At 37.4% G+C, this 26660-nt stretch overlaps 1 protein-coding gene across 6 annotated transcripts; it reads right to left on the reverse strand.

Moving 5' to 3' along the window:
- Positions 1-1284: 1284 nt before the first annotated feature.
- On the reverse strand, positions 1285-26652 carry arfgap1 (ADP-ribosylation factor GTPase activating protein 1). Of its 6 annotated transcripts, XM_052569328.1 has the most exons (14): positions 26399-26652; positions 20986-21050; positions 20802-20911; positions 20544-20715; positions 18130-18230; positions 17963-18046; positions 15501-15612; positions 15363-15419; positions 10976-11008; positions 8328-8357; positions 7960-8016; positions 7088-7147; positions 5308-5384; positions 1285-2620 (listed from the first exon to the last, which is right to left on the reverse strand). In XM_052569328.1, the coding sequence occupies exons 2-14, from the start codon at positions 21043-21045 to the stop codon at positions 2374-2376; spliced, it is 1200 nt and encodes a 399-aa protein (XP_052425288.1). In that variant the 5' UTR covers positions 21046-21050; positions 26399-26652; the 3' UTR covers positions 1285-2373. The 6 variants fall into 6 exon arrangements, with proteins under 6 accessions (XP_052425288.1, XP_052425291.1, XP_052425290.1 ...); XM_052569331.1 differs by lacking the exon at positions 7088-7147 and having other exon boundaries at positions 5308-5378; XM_052569330.1 differs by lacking the exon at positions 7088-7147.
- Between the last annotated feature and the right edge of the window lie 8 nt (positions 26653-26660).

Genomic DNA, 26660 nt, shown 5'->3' on the forward strand with positions numbered 1-26660 from the left:
GGGTTACATTTCAGTGTAAATGGACCAAAATGACTAGCAACCAACTTCTTGTTTACACTTTTACATGCATGTCCAGTGTGCACGAATGGTCACGTGACATGTATTTTCCGTAATGTAGTGTAGATGGAGATCGTTTCAGAAATGCAGCTGAAATGCCAGTGTAAACGCAGATCATTTTAATTCGAAAATGCCATTTTAAATGAAAACACACTAGTGTGAACAGGGCCCTAGTCTCACATAACCAGACCTTCAGACTGACGGCTGAAGGTCTGGATTCCATGGCAGCTTTCATTGGCCAAGGCCTACTGACATGTCAAATAACCAATCACAGTTAGTTTCATTCATGGTCACATTTCGGGGTGTGGAAATCTTGCCACAATAACAGATCAGTGTGTCAAACTCTTGGACATATTATAGAGATTCTATGCCGTGAACTTTTGAAAATCCAGCATTTAGTTGATCCTGATAAGCACTTATTGTCACGGTTGTAAACACAACGGGTTTCTTTTTTCGTGAGGGGGTTTGGCTTCATGGCATCTGTTTCCTGGCGGAACACAAAAAAAAACGCGACACACACGTCTACCGGAATTCCTGTATAATTCAAACAATCCGTTGACGACTTCAAAACTCTGTCCCTGGATGTGATGTTGGAGGTGAAGACCAACTTGGACTATGTCTCCAAGATACCACCTGTTTACAACAGATACATTTACATGCTACTTAGCCATTGATGGTGCCATAGAAATGCATAATTCAGAGTCTGAGGAGTAGAATGTCACGTCATCTCGAAATTACAGCAATTACAGCATGGTATGAACACTCTTTAGTAATGCTAGTTGGCTAACATAGCATTTCAGTAGTCCAGTCTTGAAAAGACCGACCTGTACTGCCTTATTCTGACAGGAATCCCATGTACCCTTATGATCATGCACCAGAGAAGCTGTGTTTATGGTGAACAGGAGGGGACCAAACATTGATCCTTGAGGCACCCCATGTGACTCTGACATTCGTCTTCTTCAGTTGATCTGCCAGTGAGCAGGACATCATGATAACAGCCAATGCTTCTTTTTGTTTGTCCATTTGAAAGGGTTTCAGTTACTGCAGATTTCCTCAAACCTTCACTACACGTCCACACCATGAGCCTAGCGTAATGATGTTTGCTTCCTGAACTCTGAATTTTCAAAAACTGCACAGGAAACATCTTCAGATGCAAAATCCAGCTGTCAATTCGTGACCTTCTCATCAACATCAGGTTCAAGTTACATATGAGACCAAGTCCAGAAGTGGTGGTGTTTAAAGCTTTATTAACTATACTATTTAACTAACAGAATATAGTGTAGCTCACCCATGTTCCTCAGACACAGCAGGTGTTGTTACAATTCAAACATATATAGCAGAGATGTGCTACTCCGGTACAACCATGGAGCAGTAGATGTCAATGAATTCATGAACACATGATGTATGTATAACAGCAATTTTCAGTTTCATAAGAGAGATTCGGGGTGAACTTGACAATAATACAGAAAACAATCACCTTATTACTGAGGTACTGTAAGGAGAAACATCCCGTTTAGCCGAAATCACATATGTAAGACCAAAATAAATGAAAAAACATGAATAAATAATGATGTTTGATGTCCAAGTCTTGAGTTTTACATGAAATCTTTGAGATAATTTGTTCTTTCATGTAATCCAAGAGCTCATAAACAGCACATTTTCACATCTGGAATGACAATATGGACAACACGAGAGGATATTAAAGGAGGAAACATACAAACAAAATACATAACCTGATTATAAATGCCTAACACTTAAAAAAAAGAAAAAAATATTAGCGATTTCCATAAGAAGGCCATGAGGTGGTGATGAACTGGAGGATGTTAACTAAAACGATGAAAAGCCCATGCGTCATGCTTCTACAGACAAACGTTTGGTCATGGTGATTACATTATGAACAGGAAGCCTGAACAATTTTACCAATAAAAATGCATTTTTTATTTTTTAAATAGGAATCTGATTGACAGCTCATTATATATACACATATATAATGAACACATACATATAAAATTAACCATGAACAAACAGGAGTCTGTCATGACACAGAAAAGCCACTGCGATCTGAAGCTTTATGATCTATGGACCACAAACAGCAGATGACATGCAGATTTCTGCTGGTGTCAAAATCCACTAGAATATCAAACTTTATACTGTAATATTAAACATCTCCATTATGGACAGGGACATCAAAAAGATCTTCATCAACTTATTCTCAACAGAAACGAACAACGACAGGCGAAACGAGGGACAGGTCTAGTCAGAGGTGTGTTGTACAGGACAGGCCAATGAAAGCAAACACACAAACCCTCTGCAGGTCTACCAGCCGCTGTTGTCCCAAGAGTCCTCAGCCGCTTTGGGCGTGCTCTTCTTGTCCTTGTCATCTCCAGCTTTCTCCCAGTCATTGTCCCAGGTGTCCCAGCCGTCTGCACCACTATTCTTGTTGTTGGACTGGGCTTCTGAGCTCCTCTCTACAGAGTCACCGCTGAGAGCAGAGTTACTACCAAACGTTTCCCAGAAGTCACGCTTAGGCCCCTGGTTCTGATATCCTTCCTCGTAAGCAGAACTGAAATCAAACAAGCAAAACAAACAAAAGTGACTTTTTTATTATTATATATTTTTTATTGATTGACAAGTGCATGAAATGCTTTCAGAAATCTAATCACAATCCAACAGAAACAAGATCCCCAAAAGAAACAGAAGAGCACTGACACCTCATTAAGTCTGATTGTCCTGAAGCACACACGAGACATGTTAAAGAGTGAAACAGAATATTTAACTTGGAAATTTATTTTGGGTGACCTGACTGGATGATAAATGATTCTTGACATTATTTTCAGCATCATTACTCCATTCTTCAGTGTCACATGAGCTTCAAAAATCATGAAAATATAATGATTTGCTGCTCAAGAATCAGTGTTGAAAACAGGTAAGCTGCTGAATATTTTTGTAGAAACTGTGATACATTTTATTTTTCAGGTTTCTGAATATAATCTATATCTCAAATTTCCAGTTGCATTATAAACACACACACACACACGCGACACATATATAAATAGGGCTGTCAGTTTAACACGTTTACTCTATTAATTAGTTGTGAAAAAATAACACACAATTAAAATATTTTATCTCCGAACAACACAGCAGTGTTTAGTTTCTGAATGAATCTGTGGTTTTGAACAAATCGTGTGAACCAATGATTCAAAGAGCCATTCATAAAGTCAGCCATTTACTAGGGGTGGGCGGATCGATCTAAATATCGATAGTATCAATGCCAACACTGGTATTGGTATCGGATCGATACAATTGTAATTGAATTTATATTATAATTTAAATATCTCTCATCTACGTTCATTATACTTTGCTCGTGTCTTCTACCTCTACAATCCTGAGCAAACGCTGCTTTCACATCCGGACCCCCTCCTGCTGCTCTGCTGTGATTCGTTGTTGTCGTCACGTGATTTTATTTATAGCCTATTTTATTTTAAAAGGCTGTAAAGAATTCATTCTACAGTGCCTAATAACTAATAATTTTGTTGACTTCTTTAATAAAAAATATTGCCTAAATAATTGATCATTCATTCACCTCAGAAATAATACTGACCCTATATGTATTTGGTATCAAATTTTGCAGTATCGCCTACCACTACCATTTACTTCATTTCTGAATGAATCAGCTGTTTGAACAAATCAAATGAAAGACTCAAAAGACATTTACTGCCACCTGCTGCCACTTTCAGTTTATTATTTAGAGTATTATATTTCATTTAAAAAAAGAAAAGGAAGAAACCTTTAAACGGATAGTTAGCCCAAAAAAAATGTATGTCATCATTTACTCAAACCTGAATGACTTACTTAATTTGTGGCACATAAAAGAAGGAATTTTGAAGACTGTTGTTAAAGCTGTTTTGGTTCTCAACGACTTCAATTGCATGAGTAAAAAAAACAAAAAAAAACATATTATATCGTTTATATTGGGCCATGGTAGCCTAAATTTTTATGGTGTGGCCATAATATCTAATTAATACTTTCTCATTTAACACAAAAATAGCATTAAATCTTTTTTGCAGCCAAATATAATTTGCAATTAATTAAACAATATATATTATTAATTAGATTTTAAAAAATTCATTGAATGACAGTCCTAAAAAAAAAAAAAGGTTTTCAAACTCCTCCTAGGCTGTTTGTCTGATCTCCAATCAAACACCACAGCCATACGGTCACGTTAAATATGCTTACGCCCCTTCTCTGGGGCAAATTATAGATTTCTCAGACACGCAAACAAACATGGCTGCCAACATCCAATCAAATTTCAGCAGGTTATAATGTCAAATCTGAATAGCCAACCGTTATGAAACATGGCAGACACTTACAAGTTGGCTCGATTAAGCGGTGTATTCAATTTGATAAAATCAGTCAGGAGGTGGTGCTTTAACACTTATTTGGTAATAACTTGGTAATAACTAGTTAAGATCAAATTCATGTTTATTCTGATTACTGTTGATGATAACCATTCTTGTGTGAAAACTTTGCCACCATTTCCAGGTTCTGAAAAACCTCATTTTAATAACTTACAAACCTAACAAAATGGGGTACCACCCTTCTCCTTACAAAAACCGTTTTACTGTTGCAGAGATGCAGACTGATGCGACGCGTTTGTGAGTGTGGAGCATAATTACTAACTCAAGTTTCAAGAACTTCTGATACTATATCAACAGCATTCAGAAATGAAGGTTTTAACGCCAACGTTGTACCCTGGATAACAAATCTTTATAGATCTCATAGATTTAATCTGTGTCAATTATTTCATAGATTGATCTGTAGTGAATTAATTGCAGAAATGTCATAGAAGTTTAATAGTCAAACCTTGCAAAGGAATCTGTAATATTCACAAACACCTTTCCTTTATATATCCTAATAATACTGAAAACATTTGTCAAGTTGCCAGACAGGACCAAATGTGCCCATGTCCAGTTAAAATGGAGAGACAGTATTATTTGTCTGTTATACACTGATTACATTTGAAGGAAGCTGTGACCTGAGAATCACTGCTCGCAGATGTAGTTAAAAATGGAAAATATCATGTTTTTACAGTCAGTTTGCTTGCTGAATAAAAGTTGTTGTTTTTTTTTAGATGCTAGCTGTATCTTACTTTTCCCCATCAATGTACAAAAATCATGGAAGTAATAATATCATATGATCTCACATAATGTTCTTCAAATAATTCATGTTACTGAATAAATCTGTAGTTACCCATCATCAGCGGCCTCTTGTTTCCCACCGAAGAAAGACGTCATGTCCTTCCATCCTTTAGCTCCTGCACCCTGAACCTGCACAAACACACAGCGCCTCAACACCACGGAGCCCAGCGATCAACCACAGAACCACAGAAGACCCCTTCACCCGCCTCGAGATGCAACACACCGGGAGACAGAAACTACAGAAGGACAAGTGACTTCATGGATTTAATCTCACTTGAGATCCCAGTGCTGCTGCGCTTCAGTTTAACATCACGAGCGTGTGTCATTAGTCTGGAGCAGCAGCGGATGTGTTCTCATTGGTGACTCGTGCTGCCAAAATGAGTCGGAATGTGCACGGCCTAACTTTGAGCTACAGGCAAAAGATGTCAGTTTTGATCGAATTTGAGGTTTTCACAAACCTGAGTTCCTCTTCTAGCAATCCCAAAGCTCCACATACTCATAAAACACCTCAAATGATCTTTATTTTCTGAGGAGTAGCTTTTCCTCTGCTCACTGATGCTGCTTCTCACCACAAGTTGTAGGTCTATTGTTGGAAAGCGCAGCTTTGTGAATATTCATATTGATTTCTCAATGAGATGAGTACAAACCAGTGAAATATCAAACCCATGCTGATGAAAACAAAACTGACGAAGCGCAGGAGTAAGATGCACCTTTCAAAGAGCGAGCGATCTCCCTATAAAGTACATTACTGAGAAATGCCTCGGCTAGATTCACACAAACATAATCTGTTAAGTCTTACATGAACGTTTAATTATTGGTTGGGGGAAATCTAATGTGCAACATTATAGCAGATTCATCCATTACAGTAAGTCTTAACATAGATCTGTCTCAATGTTAATCAGACATTTAAAGAAAAGACTCGCTGTTATTGAGTAAACTTCTGTTTATTTGCATCTTTGCTCGGTTTCTTTGATGATTTAACTTCAGAAAACAATGCAAACTTGATTATTCTCAAAATCTATTCTGCCGACTCCTTCGCCATTTTTCATCCGATTCCAACAAGTCATACATCACTGAAGATATTTTAATGGAGAATGTGAAAATGAATCGAAATCGTTCTTGAAGATCTGCTCATTCCGACTCATTTTGCCAGCACGGGTCACTTTTGTGTTTCGTTCAACTCATTCATTCTCAGTGTGATCAGACCAATGGATCATTTACTTTGCTTTGGTGTGAAAGGGCCTTCAAGTTATTTTGTTAAAAAGCAGTGATGTATTACTGTAAACATGACATGATTTTATTTTTAAAGACCCCATGATACAGTTTGCTTTATTTCTCGCATTTCCTATTAAACAGTACATTTGGAGAAAACACAATGTACATAACATAAAAAAATGTTTTATTCCAGAAGAGAGACTGTGTACTTCTGAAAAGTGTTTCTCTGCTAGCACTAGGAGCACAGAGAGCTGTGATCTGGATTGTTTGAGTTTAAAACCAGCCCAGCTTCTACAGCTTTTATCACGGCCAGAAATATATCATGTTTTTAATCACTTATCTTTGCTTAAAAATCCAAAGTCATCTGGATTGTCATGGGGTCCTTAATACAAGCGTCCTCGGCTACGGACTGATCTACAGAGTCTTCTCATGATCACACAAGCTCTTTTACGTCTAAATCACCGTACTCACCACCGTGATCACAATGGCAGCAGAAGAAGAGAAAGAGGAGTGAGTTGAGACACAGAAAGAGCACAAGCGTTTCTCTCTGCTCGCGATCAGCTGACGTGTGTCACTGCATCACATCAGATGATCGCGAGCAGCCGGGAGCCTCGTACCTTTGTGGCCAGACCTGTGATGCTGACGGCCATTTCATCAAACAACTTTCCCTCCTTCACCTACATGAGTCAGAGCAGTGTTAGAGGATGACATCTGTAGAGAGTTCATTCAGTGAGATCCACGGCTGGTGCGGACCCTCACACACACACACACACTTCAGATAAACCGCTGTACAACTCTTGAGAGTTTGTGACTGTAGTGCCGTGACAGAATGAGACTAACACTGCTGATTATAGGACTACTCACGGTGAGCAGTCACTGGCACATCTTACCCTCACAGCAAGCATTTTAAGAAAGATACATAATTTTTTTTAGGAATTCATAACTTTAATCTTAAGACAACATTTATTATACAGAGGCAACTCCTCACACGCATGATAGACTCTACCATCCACAGGTTTGCCATCAGTAAGATTTATTTTTAAAAGCAATTCAGCAAGACTGCATTCAGTTGATCAAAAATTATGCTACAAAAATATTTATATTCCAAGTTTTTTAAACATTCTATTAAAGGAACCACAGACAGACAGCACAACTGTAAATCATCTTATTATTCTGATTTCTGAAGATCATGTGACACTGAAGACTGGAGGAATGATGCTGGAAATACAGCTCTGAATTAAACAGATATTCACATAGAAAACATTTATGAATTATCTATGTTTCATCAACTAAATGCAGTCTTGGTGAAAAGAGACTTCTCCCCTAAACTTCTGAACGTTGGCATGCATATTTTTAAAAAGTGTACTTGTATACAAAATGAGTTTTATCTTAATGTGGAAAATGTACTTCCTGCATCTCTAGTTTACTGGCAGCGCTGACTGACTCTTAACTAGACTAGTTACACGCTAGTAACAAACACGCTGGTTACCTTCTCCTGGGTGGGCTTGATAACACTGTCGTTTAACGTCTGTCCCAGTTCAGTGGCCTGAGAGAGAAACACACGGTGAACACACACACTCACAACATGCTGTATTTCACACACAGATAACACCTGATGAAAACATGAGTCACATCACATGCATGACAGACCATCAACACTGTGTGGGGGGCGGGGCATGATCTGTCACATGACCTTCAAATGGACAGCGATCAGAGTTTTTATCAGCTGCAGTGAATGGCGGGAATCAAGAGAAGTCATGAAATGCATGCTGAAGACAAGCCGCATCTCGAGCATCTGACTCCGTGTTCTCACACACACAGAACACACACATTCGTGCAGCATGCGGTCAGGGTTACCGGCTCAGGCGGTGGTTTATAGCCCCGTAACTTCATCCACAGCAGCAGCGGCGGCAGAGACAGAATAAAGCAGCGTATATAAACTACAGACGGGACTACAGAGGTCTCACTGCTGGACTTCAGGGAACACTTCAGCCAAAAATACAAACTTGTGCTTCCCCTCGAGATTGTTTCTTCATCAGGTTTGGAGAAATGTGTCATTGCATCACCGTCTCATCAACGGATGCTGTGCGGTGAATGGGTGCCGTCAGAATGAGAGTCTGATAAAAACATCACAATAATACACAGCACTCCAGTCCATCAGTGAACATCTGGAGAAGACCAAAGATGAAACTAATCCAGCATCAAGACGTTTTTAACTTCAAACCATGACCTCTGGCTAAAATTAGCCCATTACCCATCATAACACTTCCTCCAATGCAGTGTTAATTTCGTTGACTAAATATTTTCGTCATTATTTTCGTCACAAATATATTTTTGCGGACGAAAACGAAACGAAAACTAAAATAGAAGGCACTGATGGAGACTAAAACTATGACTAAATTGATTGACATTATAGTCAACGAATAAAGGACGAGACGAAAATAGACTGTGACGAAAATCAAATCAGCAGATGGGAGAGATGCGAGGAATGAACAAAAGAACCGGCAAAACGGAACAGGCCAGACTGCATGAGAGAAGAGAACCAATCCGAGCCTGACTTATTGAGACGTGAAGCGAAGGTTTTCAGTTTTTAAATGAGCTCCCGGGAAGACGGCATTCGAAGAGGTGATGTCTAAAACAGCGACAAAATGTCCACAGCTCACTTCACGTTTGACGACGAACAAAACAAAACAAAGCGTAAAGCACGCAGAGCGCTCATTCGTGGCAACACAACCAATCTGAAAAGACATTTACAGACGAGCCACCTGGACATTTTCTCAAATGTAATTTCACAACGATGTTTTATTGAGCTAAGCAAAATTGGAAGACTGCAGTGTTGTAGCATTAAATATTACGAACTGAAAAGTACTGTAAAATAGCCCCTTCTTCGAGTTAGATGAGAGCACAATACTAATACGTAATATCATGATAAATACATTTGATTAATACTAATGTTTAGTATATTTTATAATGTTCTACTTGTTGACAATATCACAAATATTTCTATATTAGTCATGTGAAATGTGAATGTTCACATCCTATCATTATACATACAAATCTAGCAATATTTTAGTATTTAAAACATACACTATTGCTAGACAAATGAATACCTTATAAAATCTTGTTACTTTTTTATCCACCCAACTTATTAAACATTTACTTTAAATGTATGCACTTATTGTTCAGCTCAGCTGTAAGCTTTAAGGTCCTGGACCTAACGTTATTTTTCTTTTATTGATGGTCAATTGGCAGCTAGTTATCGTTTACATTATCATGACAGTGTTTGTTGCTGCATAAAAGCTTTTGAATCGAAATAAAGACACAGTTGTGTTGAAATAAAGTTGAATTTGTGTTTTATATATTTTGGTTAAGTTTGTTTCCTATACCAGCTGTAAAAAAAATTGTCTAGTAAATCTGTTATTGATTTTAGTCTTATTTTAGTCGACTAAAATACCAAGCAATTTTAGTCGACTAAAATAAGACTAAAATTAAAACAAATCAGATGACTAAAACTTGACTAAAACTAAAAAGAATTATAGTCAAAAGACGAAGACTAAAACTAAATTAAAATTTCGTGTCAAAATTAACACTGCTCCAATGACAGCATTTTATGAGCTGTTTGGACTCATTCTGACGGCACCCATTCACTGCAGAGCATCCACTGATGACCAAGTGATGGAATACTGAATTTCTCCAAATCTGAAGTGAAGAAACAAACACATCCTAATCTCGGATGACCTGAGGGTGAGCACATTTTCATTTCTGAGTGAACTGTACCTTTACCATGGTCTTCTGTGAGCAGCGTTCCTCACATCACATTATCACCACTTTTCATTCAGATTATGATGGTTTAGTTCAGTATTATTAAGAGGTGCAGCCCATGTGTGCCTGCATTCACACACACTAGTTCTTCAGCATCTCACAATCAGTGTGTGTGTGTGTGTGTGCACATGTTTATATTAATATGATTAAATAATCAGTATCAGTTTGTTAAAGTGAAGCTGGATAAAATAGCAAACCTGCCAACCTTGGAAAAAAATTATAGAGTACCATCAGACGGGACGGGGATGGGACACAAGGTTTGGGGGACTACATTATTACCTAAAGCTCCTTTATGGCTAATCTATAGTGGTGTTATGGCTAATTCTATACAATATAGAATATATAAATGTCTTTCTGTGATAAGAAGCCGATACAGATCACAAAATTTAGTCATTTCTACACTTGACTGTCGTTGTGGTATAAAAACACGTTATAATATTTTCTTTTGTTGGAGAGAAAGTTTAAAAATCTCTTGTCATTTAAAGTCATCTCAAAGGAAGATGTTTGGTGTGTGTTGCGATGTAATGTTGACAATTGTACCAGTGTACTTTGAGGTCAACATGCATATCTGCTACACAAAATGCCTACAGACTGGCAGGTCTGAAATGGGTTCATTGATATTTTAAGCCTGTCCTCGTAGAAATCAGACTCGAGTGATCAGACTTCACACTGATGAGACGTACCTTCAGAGTTGCTTGGCTGGCCAGTTTTGTGGTCTGTTAAGGACAGAAGAGGAGAAAGTGTCTTTATAATCACAATCCCTAGCAGCTGACACACATTCATCACAATCGATCATTAAACCGTTCAGCCTGAAGAGTGTGCGGTGTAGTGAACACACAGCGATGCTCCTGACTCAAAATGAGGCAGACATTGTACCCACCCTTTAACTGGCGCTAACAAACACCTCTAATAATTACATCATTGAAGAAAATTATAATTATCAAATTACATTTTACAAAAACAAACCTATTGAACATTAAATAAAGCATGCATGCCTTGATGGGGAGTAAAGCAGGGCTCCAAACAAAATAAATTGAGTAAGAAAAAAAACAAAGGAGCCAAAATATTTTTTTAGGTGCTACAGAATAAACACATTTTATTTATTTTTACACTTTAGCATTTCAATCATATTGTGATGTGTTTATGTCTCATCTTGTAGATGACCTGGGAGCTAAGGTATGGAAGCATATGGGTAGCATTATTCAATTTGGGATGTAATATGCAAAATGACAATGCAATATGTAAAATGGCAATGCATTTCTGTATTTACATTTACATTTTCCAATACATTTGTGCAACGTTTGGTGCAAAATGAAAATGAAAATTAAATTAAATAATTTTCATTTGCCATTTCCTACACCAGTTTTAATATGTAAAATGAATATTAATTTTAACGCTTTATAATTTGCAAAATTAAAATGAAAATGTATTACAGAAATGATTAGATATGTATAACATGTTCAAGCAAAAACTGTGGCAAAATGATCATTTAAATGCTATTTTTCTTAAATGCATTAACACTCACAGTCAAGACACTTACGATTGCATTTTCATTCAATGTCCCGCAATGAATGTAGCAAAATTCAATGTGCACATTGAAAATGCATTCCTAGCCGATCACATCTCCACCCCCTCCCGCCCTGTCAATCACTGCGTGAACAAGGCGGGGCTTACAGAAGGTCAAGAGACTCAAATCTCAAGAAGAGGATACAAGTGAGAGAACATGGACAAGACAGATGGTCCGTGTACGTTTTGATCATTTTGGTTTATGGCTTCAATATTTCATTCACACTTGTAGGCGGAGCTGAAACGCTGCTTTCATCTGATTGGTCGAATCGCTCCGCCTTCACCTCGGTCTTTTTATTCTTTCAGGCAGAATAAGAGTCGGTGCGAGTGAAGCACTGAAATGTCTGAAACTACACTCACTGTTAATTAGCATAATATTTGAATCAAATGTAGCTGGGCACATAATTTGTGCTGTCGAGACCTGCAAATTATTTCTAGGTTGTAGTATATGAATATTGTCCCACTGAAAAATACAGTGCAAATAGTTCTGTCCCTTTGGATAACAGTGAAGTGGAAATTAAAATCAATAATAGAGTTCCATGTCTGTAACATTTACCACTCTCATCTTTTAAGTCATAAGGCACTAGGTATGTGTGTGTGTGACATTAATAAATAATTGTAAAAATGAATATAGTTAAATTTCTAAATAAAAATTGTAAAATTAGCTCTATGCTGCTCAGTACTCATGCTGCTAAGTGCTCCTGTAGCCTACCCCAGAGCGCCCTCTCGCGGCTGTAGACGGTAATGTTTTCTCTTGGTCCTAAATAAATGCGACTTATAGTCCAGTGCAATTTATATATGTTTTTTTCCTCGTCATGACGTATTTTTGGACTGATGCAACTTATACCGAAAAATACAGTTAACTTTAATATTATTATTTATTATGAAGAGTAATTGACAGACTAGAACTTACATTTTTCACCCAATTCAGCTCAGATCTTCAGACTCATCTGACTCGTGTTGCTTGTATAACTGGCCAGACTTACCTTCCATAAAAATCCTATTTAATTTTATTTCATAAATTTAACTATATTTATTTCCACTTCACTGTTATCCAAGGAGACAGAACTATTTGCACTGTATTTATCAGTGGGACAATATTCATACAATAATTTAACGGGGTCTCTTGCAGGTCTCAGCAGCACAAATTATGTGCCCAGCTACATCTGATTCAAATATTATGCTAATTAACAGTGAGTGGTGCTTTCAGACATTACAGTGCTTCACTCGCACTGACTCTTATTCTGCCTGAAAGAATGAAAAGACATAGCTGAAAGCGGAGCGATTCGACCAATCAGATGAAAGCAGCGTTTCAGCTCCGCCCACAAGTGCGAATGAAATATTGAAGCCATAAACCGAAATCATCAAAACGTACACGGGTCAACTATCTTGTCCATTTTCTCTCACTTGAGTCTCTTGACCTTCTGTAAGCCCCGCCTTGTTCACGCAGTGATTGACATTAAATTAATATTCATTTTACATATTAAAACTGGTGTATGAAATGGCAAATTAAACTTATGTAATTTAATTTTCATTTTCATTTTGCACCAAACGTTGCACAAATGTATTGGAAAATGTAAATGTAAATACAGAAATGCATTGTCATTTTGCATATTACATCCCAAATTGAATAATGCTACCCATATGCTTCCATACTAAGGTTCCCTTAAAGTGGTACTAAATGTCTTTTCATACTTGAAATATACAGTCACGCATGGTTTATTACACAGAATCTGAACCAATGTCATGGACTATAAGCATCACTTGGCCAGTGACTAAAGTTTGTGCTCCTCCTCAATGCATTCTGGAAATCAGTCTGTTCTTCTTAATTAGTTAAATCTAATTTCATAGGAGTTGAATCATGTAGACAAATATTAAAATGCAATAGCGCATATAGTAACATGCTTCTCTTTATAGTTATTTTTCTAGCTGACTGATGAGCTTATAGACACCAAATGTTTATTCTAAGTTAAATGTAGACTATTATTACGTTGCAATAAGTAAGTTGTACTGTAGGCCCTACCTTTTGATGTTAATTTAAGTTCATTCTGTGCTACAGTAGTAAAGAGAGAGATTAAATGAGTTACTTGCCGCTTGAACTGAGGCGCGTAAGTGACTGCATCTGCCGCAAAGAGTGCCCAAACTGTGTTCATTGTTTGTATTTCATTATGAATTTTTTATAATTTTAAAGCCGATACTTTGTTTATTAAAAAGTAACAAATTTTTTTGCGATTACTGGGTGGCAAGTGTGCTTCAAATAATGAAGTTCACTCAACTTTGATGCACATTTTCTCAGTTTAATACGTTAACATAGCAAATGATGCGATCGCAAAACAATCAAGAAAAAAAGCATTACAAGAAAATTTTTAAGTTATAACGTAAACACATAGGCCTTATCGCCAGTGGTGACCTCATTAAAAACTTCTCGCAATTTAACATTTTTGGTTTCAATTTAACATTTTGGTCGTTTTAGTTGCAGTTTGGAGCCCTGTAAAAGATGGGCTTATTTTTTAAAAGAGAGATTTAAGACAAATAAAAAATGGAAAGGTGTCCTTTTATTATCGCTTGGACAAAATGCTGCACAAAACTGAAATATGTCAAATAAAATGTTTGAAATTTTATAACACAAATAGAAAATACATAGGTTTTAACTGTGCTCTTTCAGTTTAAAATTGGAGGAATCTGTGCATTGTAATCACGATCCAAACAAAGATTCTGCACACATGCAGCATGACCAGTTTTAAATCTACATTAATTTCTACAAGACTGTATGATTTCAAAATATGAAGCAAAAACAGAACGGTCAGACTGTAGTTTTACTACATAAAACATCTCTGAATGAAACCAAAACAGCAGACAGGCTGAAAGAGAAGCAGATTTACTCTCTGCCAGCAGGTGGCGCTGGTGGAGCAGCAGCAATACACTGTTTCCTTGATTACCGCTGTAAACAAAGAAGCACTTACGAACACTACTTTAATTCTGCATTATACATACACGAAGGCAACCCCCCCCCCATTTTATACATTAATGTAAACCCTTCCCCCAGTTGTTTCGCAATTTGTTTAACATCTCAACCAATTTGTGCAGGTTCTGATCACACAATATGAGTGTCATTTGAGCTTCAAAACAGAAATTATGATACTGTATAAAGAAATGTGAATGTGTGTAAAAATATCAGTATTTCTTCAAATGTGCACACTTTTGGACTAAAAGCCCTAATGGATGCTGTTCAGTGATGCTTGCACGTGACTGCCTGAGTTTCGCTACGACACAAAATTTGAGAATGCCGCCTCATAAAAACCCGTCTGTAAACCATTTGACAGACACAACACAATATTAACACCAGCTTCGGTGTCTCACTGCTCCATAAAACATATTCAGGGCACAAATATTCCTGATCTAGCAACTCAATGCGGCTGCTGTCGTCCTTTACTAGCAGGTTTAGTGGTGTGCTGAACATTAGGGGAACAGTTGTTCTGTGTGTGTTTGCAGCAATGTACTTACACTGTCTTTAGCCACCGATGCAAACTTACTGGCTCCAACGGTAAAGCTGCTCCAGCCCTGAAACACACGACACAGACAACGGTGAGGACGAATGACGGACCGACCTTAGTTATATCAACGCTGCTGCTGCTGTTTTACCGAGTAGATGGAAGACATAGCGTTGTTCATGAAGTCTTCATCTTTCTTGGGCGGGTTAGGAGTGTTTCCAAATCCCACATATCGATTCTCCTGCGCGCCGGACGCTCCGGCACTGAAACACCACAAAATCACAACAATATTCACACATACCGTATTTTCCGGACTAAAAGTCGCACTTTTTCTCATAGTTTGGCTGGTCCTGTGACTTATAGTCAGGTGCGACTTATTTATCAAAATTAATTTGACATGAACCAAGAGAAATGAACTAAGAGAAAACATTACCGTCTCCAGCCGCCAGAGGGCGCTCTATGCTGCTCACTGCTCCTGTAGTCTACACTGAAGACATAGAGCGCCCTCTCGTGGCTGGAGACGGTAATGTTTTCTCTTGGTTCTTGGTTCTAAATGAATGCAACTTATAGTCCAGTGCGACTTATAGTCCGAAAAATACGGTAATACCACAGGTTACAGCGGTTCACACACATGAAATAATATGGTCGTACAAACGTGTGATGTGGACACTAGCTGGGGTGACGGGCCATATCTATTCCCATCTAGCGCTAACTGTTTATTTGACTGTCAACATAAAAGCTTTTGAGTCATGTGACTGCAATAAAGCTGCTTGGTTATCGGTAAAAAAAAAATCATTATCACAACCATTGTAGTCACGGTTGGGATGATTGATCAGCGGTCTCTAAAAAGAACAATCTCAAAAAAAAAAAAAAGATCTCTACTGATGCTGATGCTGTGAGAGGTTTGGCTCGACATGTAGTGACACCGTCTCAGTCTCTGTCCGGCGCGGGTGAAATAATTCTAATGCTGAAAGTGAGGTACAATTCATATTTCTTCATTAAATAACATATAAAGTAATTTGAAAAAGTTTCTGTGAGATAACAGTGTGAGTGAATCAGGAATTGAAGTTTATAAACTGCATTTTTTCGTTTACGTTTTTGCCGGTGTTTAAACCATTCAAGGCTTGCACAGGATTGCTTGTAATACAGATTTAAATGCCAAAGAAAAGGCTTCTTTTAGAATGTTTGTGATAACGTAGAAAGAGTAGCTTAAATGTTTTGCTTTAGCAACTCAATATATAAATGCAGAAGTAAACGCACAAGCAAAAAAGCATTGAATAACTGATGAAAGACTATTACTTCATGGTGTAAAAAATAATTGCAATGTTGAAAAATTATTTTAAGTAACAAAAGCCGGCTCCGTGATTAACACTAAATCTCCATCACCTGCTTTCAGATGGAGGGACATTTAATAGACAGAGCCGTAGATCACGGAGAAGCTATGCAATATTGGGTTTTCTGCAACCGGCCCATGGTCTAAAGTCTGAACCACTTATGTCAGATGAATATTCAGACCATGTCTTTCCTACTTTTCTGGATCTTGACAGTGTAATTACTTGGTAGTCAATGGGACAATCACAAGCCTCCTGGTTTTCTTCCAAAATATCTTAAATTGTGATCCAAAGATGAACGAAGCTTTTACTGGTTTGGAACAGCATGGGGGTAAGCGATTCAAGACAAAGTGTAACTCTTTAAACTATCGTATGGCTTCAGAAGTAACACAGAATAATACGCACAATCTCAGACATGGATTGGCCCTCTCTGACCGATATCGATCCGACAAAAAAATGGCAGTATCAGAGCCGATACCTGATACGAATATCAAAACAGCACATCCCAATTGCTTTTATAACAATGTTTCATGGGTGAAAAATCATGCATTTGTCAATCTTTTAAAACAAGCTTTCTGTTTTAAACATGTTGGTTAGTTTGACCCACATTATATTTTTAAACCAGAATTTATTTATTGAATGTGATGCACGTGTTTCGAAAAGATTCAGGGTCGAAATGATGCCCATTAGTTTCCATGCGATTCACCAAGAATCAACACTTAGGGAGACTTTTAACCCTCAATTTCTCATGTTTTGTCTGTATTTTAATTTTTTTATGCAAAATGATGAACAGGTTTGATGACTTCTGTTATTTCCATGAGTAGAAATCTTAATATTTAAGCATATAATGATATTCTAGGCAACTGTGTGCTTCTACTTCTATAGCAATGGTTTGGACTGGACCCTAGCCTATTCTGTATAAGCGAAGGTTAAACAAGAAATGGCTGATTGAGTCAGTGTGGAAGAACTTGACTGGTCTGAAGAAACCTGTGCTGTGACTTTAAATACAGACCTTAAGCCAAAAACACTAGTACATATGGGTAAAAGTCATTTTAGACACTTTCAAAACTGTAGATGCAAATACGATTTTAAACACATTAATTATGTTTCCATCTTTGTTGCCACAGTTTTGGAAGCGTCTTTTTCTGTCCAAAAGAAGGAGATGTCCCAATACTTTTGTCCACCAGTGTATGAACTAAGTCAGTGGTGTTTGGTGACAAGTCTAGTCCTTCTTTCTTCAAACATCTGAATGTAATGACGGATGAGTGAAACACAAACTCACTTCTGATAGGAGTTGACATCATCCGTCAGCCAGTCCTCAAACGTCTTATCAGAGGAGTGAGTGTGGTTTTGTCCCGCACTGGACCTACAACGACAGCATCACACGTCAGCATCATCATCATCATCATTCATGGTGTATCTTCAGATGCAGGGACTGACGGCTGGTACCGGTGGGTGGCGCTCAGGCCGCTCTTGGCCTGTGGAGGAGTCCAGTTCCTGGCAGGAGAGTTCTCCATCGTCCACTCCTTCCCTTCGGCCAGCGTCGCCACCTTCAACACACAACACCACACTACTGCAGAATACTGTCATGTGTGCAAGCAGTCAAACAGATCTTCAACACACAACAATCACAACTTCAGTCCAGTCTTATACCCGTACAATATCTTAAAGCCTAAAGTTCATCTTGAAAAAGGAAGTTGTTATCAAGTGTCTAAAAGGTACTACAGCATTGTATGTGTTGCACGATACTTCCTGTACTAAAAAGGTTTTGTGATACTCTGCTTTTAAATAAAGTACCATTCTGCATTTTACAAGTAACGTTACTTTAAGAAAGTGTTTTAATAAGAGCTGTATTTCCTGGGTTGTATTGCTTAAACTCACTGACAATTTAAGAGTGAATAATAAACATGCATGAATGAGAAAATACAGAATGGGATGCTTTCTGTACGTGGAGTCTATCTGGAAGCGGTTTATATCCCTGACGACTGGCTTTTTTCCTCAGAATTGACTCGCTATTGCGGAGTTAAGTGAAGTTATAAAGTCCAATCTATGAACTTGCATTTGTGAGAAAAAAAAAATCATAATAGTGAAATAAATGAATGTTGCGTAAAATGTAAACAGTAAATATTTGATGGCATAAATGTAGGGCTAATACAATACTTCCCCAATGAACGGCGTATGTGATTCTTATATAGACCTATTTTTTATTTATTTAAATGTATGCTTTAAAAGTAGAGTAATCATAGCAGTTTTCATCGATGTGACGCAAGTGACGTCTAACTCCAAATTGGTTTTTCAGGAGTTATTGTGCTTCAGTGGTCAGATACAGCGGAGGATGTTCACTAGGGGTGTGCCGGTTTCAGAATTGGTGATGACGGTTATGACGTAAGTCAAATGTGACGGTTCATAACATAACCGTCGGGTGGGGGGGGGGGGTGGCGGATAACGTGTTTCATTTTGTTTCATATTGTCTCGCCCCCATGCTAGTGGATCTGCCGTAGAGTCAATTGGTTGATCTTGGAGATAGCGGGTTAACTCCGTGTCAGCACGCGCTCTGATCGGTAAAGGGGCAGAGATTTCAGACCTCCGTTTATTAAGGAGATCTGTCACAAAACTCATCATCCGCGCCAAAGTTTTTTGAGCAAATTTCAAAGCCACCCCCGCCCGCCATCCGCTGATTGTTTTGCGGTCTATGCTTTGCTGATGCGAGCCGCAAAAAAAAAAAAAAAAAAGCCATTGTCTGTTCTGGAAAGGATGCAGCAAAGATATTTAATGCTAGAGTATGAGGCATAGGCCTACGCTGAGTTTCATTTACAATGAGATGCGCTCTAGTTCACAGTGCAGTGCAAGTGAACGCGGCGCGCTGGTGCTTCCATGTCACGGTTATCATTGTCTGCTATATTTGCTTTTTATTTATTAAAATACATGCAATTGGTTGATGAAACATCTATTAAAATTAAGATAAAATTTGTTCAAAACGAAATTCGTTTTTAAGAAAGGTTTTCTACAAAGCAAAATTTAATGAAGTGGTAAATATCATGTCTGACGATTTACAAAACTTCATTAAGTGGTAAAAACCATGTCTCCCGATATATTGCGCATCTGATGATCCTATCTAAAAAATGAAAATAATTTTTAATAAAAAATTTTGTAAAAAATATTTTAGTGACACGGTTTTGGCGGTTATAGAGTTCTAATGACGGTGTTCAACTATAACCGCCGGTCTCACGGTTATATACTAACCGTCACACCCCTAATGTTCACATTCAAAACTCAGCATTTTCCGATCACATGTTTATCGTCAGTAATAACTTCAATTTAAATTAGTTAATTAAAGTTTTAAAGGGGTGCTTCTTTTTTTTTCTAGGCTTGATTGTGTTTATGGGGTGCAGTCTAAGATATGTAAAAAAAAAAAAAAAAATCACATAATTGACCTTTATTCCACTTCTATCCCTTCTTCCTATTAACAAGCTGATAATTTCCTGTTTAGGAAGCCCCTCCCTCAGAAATAGGCGATGGGCTCTGATTGGTTAGTCTACAGGCCCCACCCCTCAGCGGTTGTATTGCAGACACGGCGTTGTTAATATCTCTTATCAGTTTGAGCCGCTTGAGAAGCAGAGGATATCACTGAAGAGCATCATGCAGAAACTAATGGTAGACCTATGTTTTTAGTTTGTTGTTGTCTCATACTTTTAGATACGCTTGAGCCACTAATGTCACAAAGACTGTTTTATCAATGTCCTTACTACGTTTTTGGGTTTGGGGAAGAAATAAAAACTGGGATTAGAGTTAGTTTTTCCACTGATGACTCAAGGAAACAGTCACCAGATCAATGGATGATGGGAGTAATCAGGTCACCTCACCTTGTCTCTGAAGAGCGCAGCGGCTTTGCTGTTGTATTTGTCCTGCAGGCTCCAGTTCGGGTCAAAGTCGTCCTGCAGCTCCAGGAACATACGAAACTTGCTGTTTCCTCCCATCTTCATCTTCTCCAGCTCCAAGTCCTTCCACTTGTCCATCGAAACAGACCGTACAAAGCTATGAAGAGAACAAATGAACCACTCACAAATGAATGCATCACACTTGAGATTTTCAGATGTTCTTCAGATAAAACGGAGTCTGACCTGAGGTGGACGCCGAGGCCTCTGTGTTTGCCCGAGCACTCCAGACAGATCCAGATGCCATACGTCACGCTGACCCACTGCGGGTTAAAGGCGCCGCACTCGAAACACACCTGACACACAAACACATGCTTTAAACACACCGCACCAGAGAGAGAGAGGATGAGGAGCTGATGAAGACGCTCACATTGTTCTCGTCTTCAGACCGGACCTCCTTCAGCACACGTCTGGTTCTGGGACTCGCCATCCGCCCTGAAACACACGAGGGACAACAGCACATGCTTTTATTCAGTTAACAGATAACAACTGAGTTTGTTCTAGTAGATGAAGCTAAAGTTGGGACGTTTTGTAAAAATGCAATAAAATCAAGAGTCTGTGATTTTGTTCATTCTCTTGAAATTTTATTGAATTGACAAAAGTACTAAAAAAACATTTCCAAACTTTTGACCAATGTACTTGTACATTTTGTAAATATGAACACATTTTGATGACTGCAACACACTACAGAAGCGCATTTAACACTGTGTCACATCAGCTTTCCTTAATAATTACAATGTTTCATTGTTTGGGAATTAAGGATATTAATTGTTTAAGCTTTGCAAGCAATATTTTTGTCCAGTATCTCTTGAAAATAAAGTCTTTAGATGCTCATCAATAGTGGTCAACCGATATATTGCCAAGGCCGATATATCGGTCAATATTTTCTTTTTTGTTTTTTTCGGCTTGACCAATGTATTCAAAGCGGGACTTTTATTTTGACTGCGCTGAGAGCTCTTGTTCGTTTTTAACAGTTCTAATATGGATAGAAGTAGGGCTGTAGCTATCAAATATTTTAGTAATCGAGTATTCTACCAAAAATTCCATCGATTAATCGATTTTTTTTTTTTTAGCTTAATTAAAGTGTAATATTAATTATGCAAGAGAAAATAAGACTCCCAGGTCTCTTAAAATGAACAGCTAAGTTTCCTTTTTTTTAAATGCATAGATTGCAATGCATACATCAAAAATAAACATTTAATTATTACCCATTGTATCTGTCTGTACTTGTACTGTGAACAATGACAATAAAGTTGACAGATAAATTAAGTGCATTTAAAAGCCATTCAGTTTTAAATAAAGCATTTTCTGAGATGCACATAAAACATTAATTTAATTTATCTTTTAATTATTGAAAATTAACTTTTTGGTAAACAAAGGGGATTTACTATTAAAAATAGTAAAAGTAAAACCTTAGTAAAACCTTAAAAAAAAAAAAAGTTTGATTTTCTTTTTTTTTTTTTAGTATATACATTCTGCTGAAGAATAGTCTTTAACCGGACTTTTATTTTGACGGGTTGACGTACCTTTACAGTTTTGTGTATGTGATGTGACGCTAGTTTTTAGTGGTGGGCGATACTGCAAAAGTAGCGGTAGAAGACACGAGCAAAATATAATGAACGTAGATGAGAGATATTTAAATTTAAATATCGATTCAATTACAATTGTTTCGATCCGATACCAATACCAGTGTTGGCATCGATACTATCGATATTTAGATTGATCCGCCCACCCCTACTAGTTTTACTCAAATCAAACGGTCAAATGCTCATGAAGTGACTGTCAGAGCAGTTCTGGAGATGTTGTTCATGTGCTCACGTCTTATTTAGTGAGACAGCAGAAGCTGAAATCACCAGAGTGTCACGCGTGTTTCAGTGTGTTAATAGAGGAAGACGTGCTTCTGTTCCATTCATTAACAGAGACACGCAGAACATGCAGGATTCATATTTAAATAGAATGTTCCAGCTTAATATTTACAGATATTAGTCCATATCGTGATTTGATGTAAGTGCAATGATCTATTTTTGATTAATTAATTCAAAATTGGGCAAATTCCGTGCCATTCAGCGTTAAACTGTAAATTCCGTTTTTATGACTGGATTTTGCGATTCCCTCCGCGTTTTCTGCATCGCGGAAATCATAGGGCCCTAGCTGTGGTATGCCAGCTCTATCTTGCACTGGACACACGCCACGACGTTCTCTTTACGTTTGCCCTTGCACTCAAATCAAAACACTGCTGACTCCTTGTAGTTTGCGATTTCGGACACAGCGCTTGTGTCTCCTTCCTCTATCTGGGTGACGTAAAGGTGTTGTGTCACATTTCTAAAAATCATTGCGAAAGAATCTGACGTGAGATTTAAAATAAAATAAAAGAGGCTTTTTTTTTCATTTTTTGAAATTGAGTTACTCGATTAACTCGATATTTATATAATTTAAATAAATCTTTGAATTACAAATGAAAATGAGTTTTCATAAGTCATGCAAACGTAGTTGATTCCAGCTGGGAGATCTTGTGAAGTGTGTATCCAGCACAAAGTCCGTGTGATCGAATGCTTTAAACTTTAAACGCATGATTTTCAGAACCTGGCAGCATCGCTACATAGAATTGATGTAAAGCTTTCTCCTTGAGTAACAGATATTCAAGTCTCATTTCCTAATGCAGCAGCAGAATGTGATAAATGACAGTGGATTTCTGAATTACTCCTGAGCCCGTGTGGCGATATTTAACACTGCAGTATGATGGTTTCTTATGCAATGACATCTGAGGGCTCAAAGGTCAAACACATTCAACTGAGGTTTCCTGCCTTGCCCTACATGTACTGTGAATTCTTTGGAGTCTTTTCACAATATTATGTATGGTCCTTGGTGAAAGACATACATTTTTTGTTATTTTGCATTGCTAAATTTTTTATTTGTTTGGCAGTACTCTCATGAAATTTGGCAGAAATTGATGAGTCATGATCCAGCATTGTTTGCAAAGACTGAGATGCTCCATTTGTACCCAATAGGGCTGTGTGATTAATCACTTGTGATTGTCTTGCACATCTCATCAGTAAAGCCAGTTCTGTGATTAGTAGTAACTCTCCATCACCTGTTTTCAGATGGAGCAGCATTTACTACACAGAGCCGTAGTTCACTGAGAAGCTAGACGATACCGCGTTCATAATCGAATGGGATTCAACTGCATAATAGATTAATATTCACTAAGTAATACACTGTTTTGTAGAGGGGAGTCAAAATGGCAATTTTCACCTGAGATTTAGAGCCAAATTACAGGATGATAAAAATTACTTAAAGATTGCAGCATCATAATGTTACTTTTACACACAGTTTGTTAGGATCATTAGTGAAATCTGTTGACTTCAGCGGTCTCCGTTGCATTATGTGCTAATGGTGACCATTCAAAATTGGGGAAAGAGCACATTTCAAGTTTTTACCTTGAGAAAATTAAGACTCTTATGTTAAGTCTTACAAACAAACACAGCGCATTGGGATTGCTTGCGAGACACTGTTGACGTTATAGCTGCTCGAAGGCAGAGAGCTAGGGTGGAAACTATAGCAATGCAGCACTGTCAATCAAACCCCGAGGCCCGCCCCTGTGCAATGTGACATCACACTGCATGAGAAGAATCACAACCGCAGGCCTAGCGAGACTGACTCGGTTTAAAGAGGATTGAAAATGAAGAACGGGTGGATTATATCATTGTAGGGCAGTTGTGTTCACACACTGCCAATACACATTTAGTGAATTAAGTGAATTTTGCATAATTGGTTCCCCTTAACAAAGTTATGACATGGTACGTTATATTTAAGGTGTCTAGGATTAACATACAAATACATATAAATCCAATAACATCTATTGGTGAAGGCTACACTCAAATGTTCCACTGACAGAGTTACAGTGATTGTTGCACTAAATTCAAAGTTCAAATGTTACAAATTATGTTACAATAATCTATCTGTAATACTGGTAGCACTGATATAACAAACTATGATATAAGTTTAACCTGTTAAATGTCACCGTCCCGTATACGGGACGCCTAAATTTACTTCAATATATTACAATTATATCCTAATCTAATCATGACAAACTATATATCGTTGGAAAGGTCTAAGACTCCTAAATGGATATTTGACCACGTTTTGTTGTAAAAAATTATGAAGGAACAGTAAAAGATTAATTTATAAGAAGAGTGCACCTCAAAACATATACATCATAACATGAGTTCTAACCTTTGTCACAAAAAATCTACTCCGCTTCCTTTTTCCCTATCACATGTTTTAGTAATCATCATAAATTATATATCATTTGAAAGCTTATATACTCCAAATTCATCTTATGAAAACCATTTTGAAATGGGACACCGGGTTACCATGGAAATCTTACTTTAAAATCTTTTAGCGTGGTCCTCCCCCTTAGTGGGAGGGGTCATATTCCAAATAAATTACGGTCTTTTAGAATCAAAACTTTTCATAATCTTGACAAAATACATATCGTTGGAAAGGTCTGAGTCTCAAGATTCCATATTTGGTGGTTATTTTGTCATAGACATAATATTGAAAGAGAAATTGATACATTTGTGACAAACAAATGCATCCAAAAAATTCAATGCAGTTTCAATGGCCCCCGGTGGCTTTTTGTGGTATAACGCCTGAACAAAATTGCATATGAACCTACATTTTTTTTATATCAACTTCAAATTTGGAACACAACTTATTTAGACATATGGCTTTAATTTTATAGCAATTTTGGATTAAAACATATTTTATAAAATATTTATTTTATATAAAATATAATAAAAATAAAATAATAAATGTATTTACAGTAAATTTAAACTTCTATAACTGTTTTATGCTTTCATTTTTTTAAATGATTTCACTTCTGCAATAATCTGCAGATTGTCTTCTTTAAAAAGAGACCAACCTTTGGTATGTATTCAAAAGCGTTTATGAATTATAACAATTTAAGTGTGAATAGTGTACTTTCACGTGTATGTTCAAAAATGGGGGTGACAATTAAAAGGTTAAAAAAAAGTAAAAATTCTGAAATACGTTGATGGTTGTATTATTTATTTTCTCTTTTATCTCAGCATACTTCAAGTGTTGTACAAGGTTTATATATATATATATATATATATATATATATATATATATATATATATATATATATATATATATATATTAATAGTATTAATAGTAATCCTAGAATGTGATCATACAGATTTTAAAATAGTTGGGCCTCATGTGATATATAACTTGATGTCTGCAGAAATATGTTCATTCAGTATTATCCCACCAGTCACAACTGTGGCCGACCATAAAACTGTTTTTCCCCCACACAGTTTTACAAAATAATAATAATAATAATAATAATAATAATTCAGAAATTAATTCTATTTCAAAGAGCTACCAGTGAAATATAATTTGGATATTTTCGTGTCTATGAAAAATAAATGGGATAAAACGGGTTAATGTCCTTATAGCAGAAGAGAAACATAACCACCTTTCTCCAGAGATGATTCCTCTGAGATACTGAATGTTGTGTGTGATGTGTATATTATGAACATGTTTCTGTGTGGATCTCAGGGACTGACAGAAGCCCAGGATCACTGAAGTCCTGTGATCGTGATCATAACGTCAATCACAGAAGAAGTCATCTTAATGGAGAAATGAAACACCGCCTGCTCTCGACTGACAGCCACTGACTGATGTGTCAATAACACGATCAGATGAACGTGATCGATCATCGAGCTGTTAACGCGATGTTGACGCGTCTGTCTTACCTGCGGGGTTTGTCTTCGGCTCGTTTGATGATTATGAGGATGATGATGATGATGGTGGTCTCTCTTTACGCAGATCTCATTTACTCATGAAAAGTCACGTCAAGCGATTTCCATCCGAGTCGAAGCGTTTAGATCGATGGTTGATCTCTAACGTTTACCGCGTTAAATCACCGGTTGATCCGACTCGCCTGACCATTGATCACTGCTGCGCTGGCAGACAGCGGCATTCTGGGACATCCGCGCTGCGTCACGCCTGCGTCAT

Source organism: Carassius gibelio, chromosome B11 (genome assembly GCF_023724105.1).
Source record: "Carassius gibelio isolate Cgi1373 ecotype wild population from Czech Republic chromosome B11, carGib1.2-hapl.c, whole genome shotgun sequence".
Taxonomy (NCBI): Eukaryota; Metazoa; Chordata; class Actinopteri; order Cypriniformes; family Cyprinidae; genus Carassius; species Carassius gibelio.

Bases quoted from the DNA above. Each gene is read 5' to 3' on its own strand.
- arfgap1 (XM_052569328.1), bottom strand. From the start codon at position 21,045: ATGGCGAGTCCCAGAACCAGACGTGTGCTGAAGGAGGTCCGGTCTGAA. The intron at 11,009-15,362 runs GTAAGTACATTG...TGTCCTTAACAG, and splicing joins CATCGGTGGCTAAAGACAGT to ACCACAAAACTGGCCAGCCA. The intron at 2,621-5,307 runs GTAACTACAGAT...GTTTGATTTCAG, and splicing joins CAAGAGGCCGCTGATGATGG to TTCTGCTTACGAGGAAGGAT.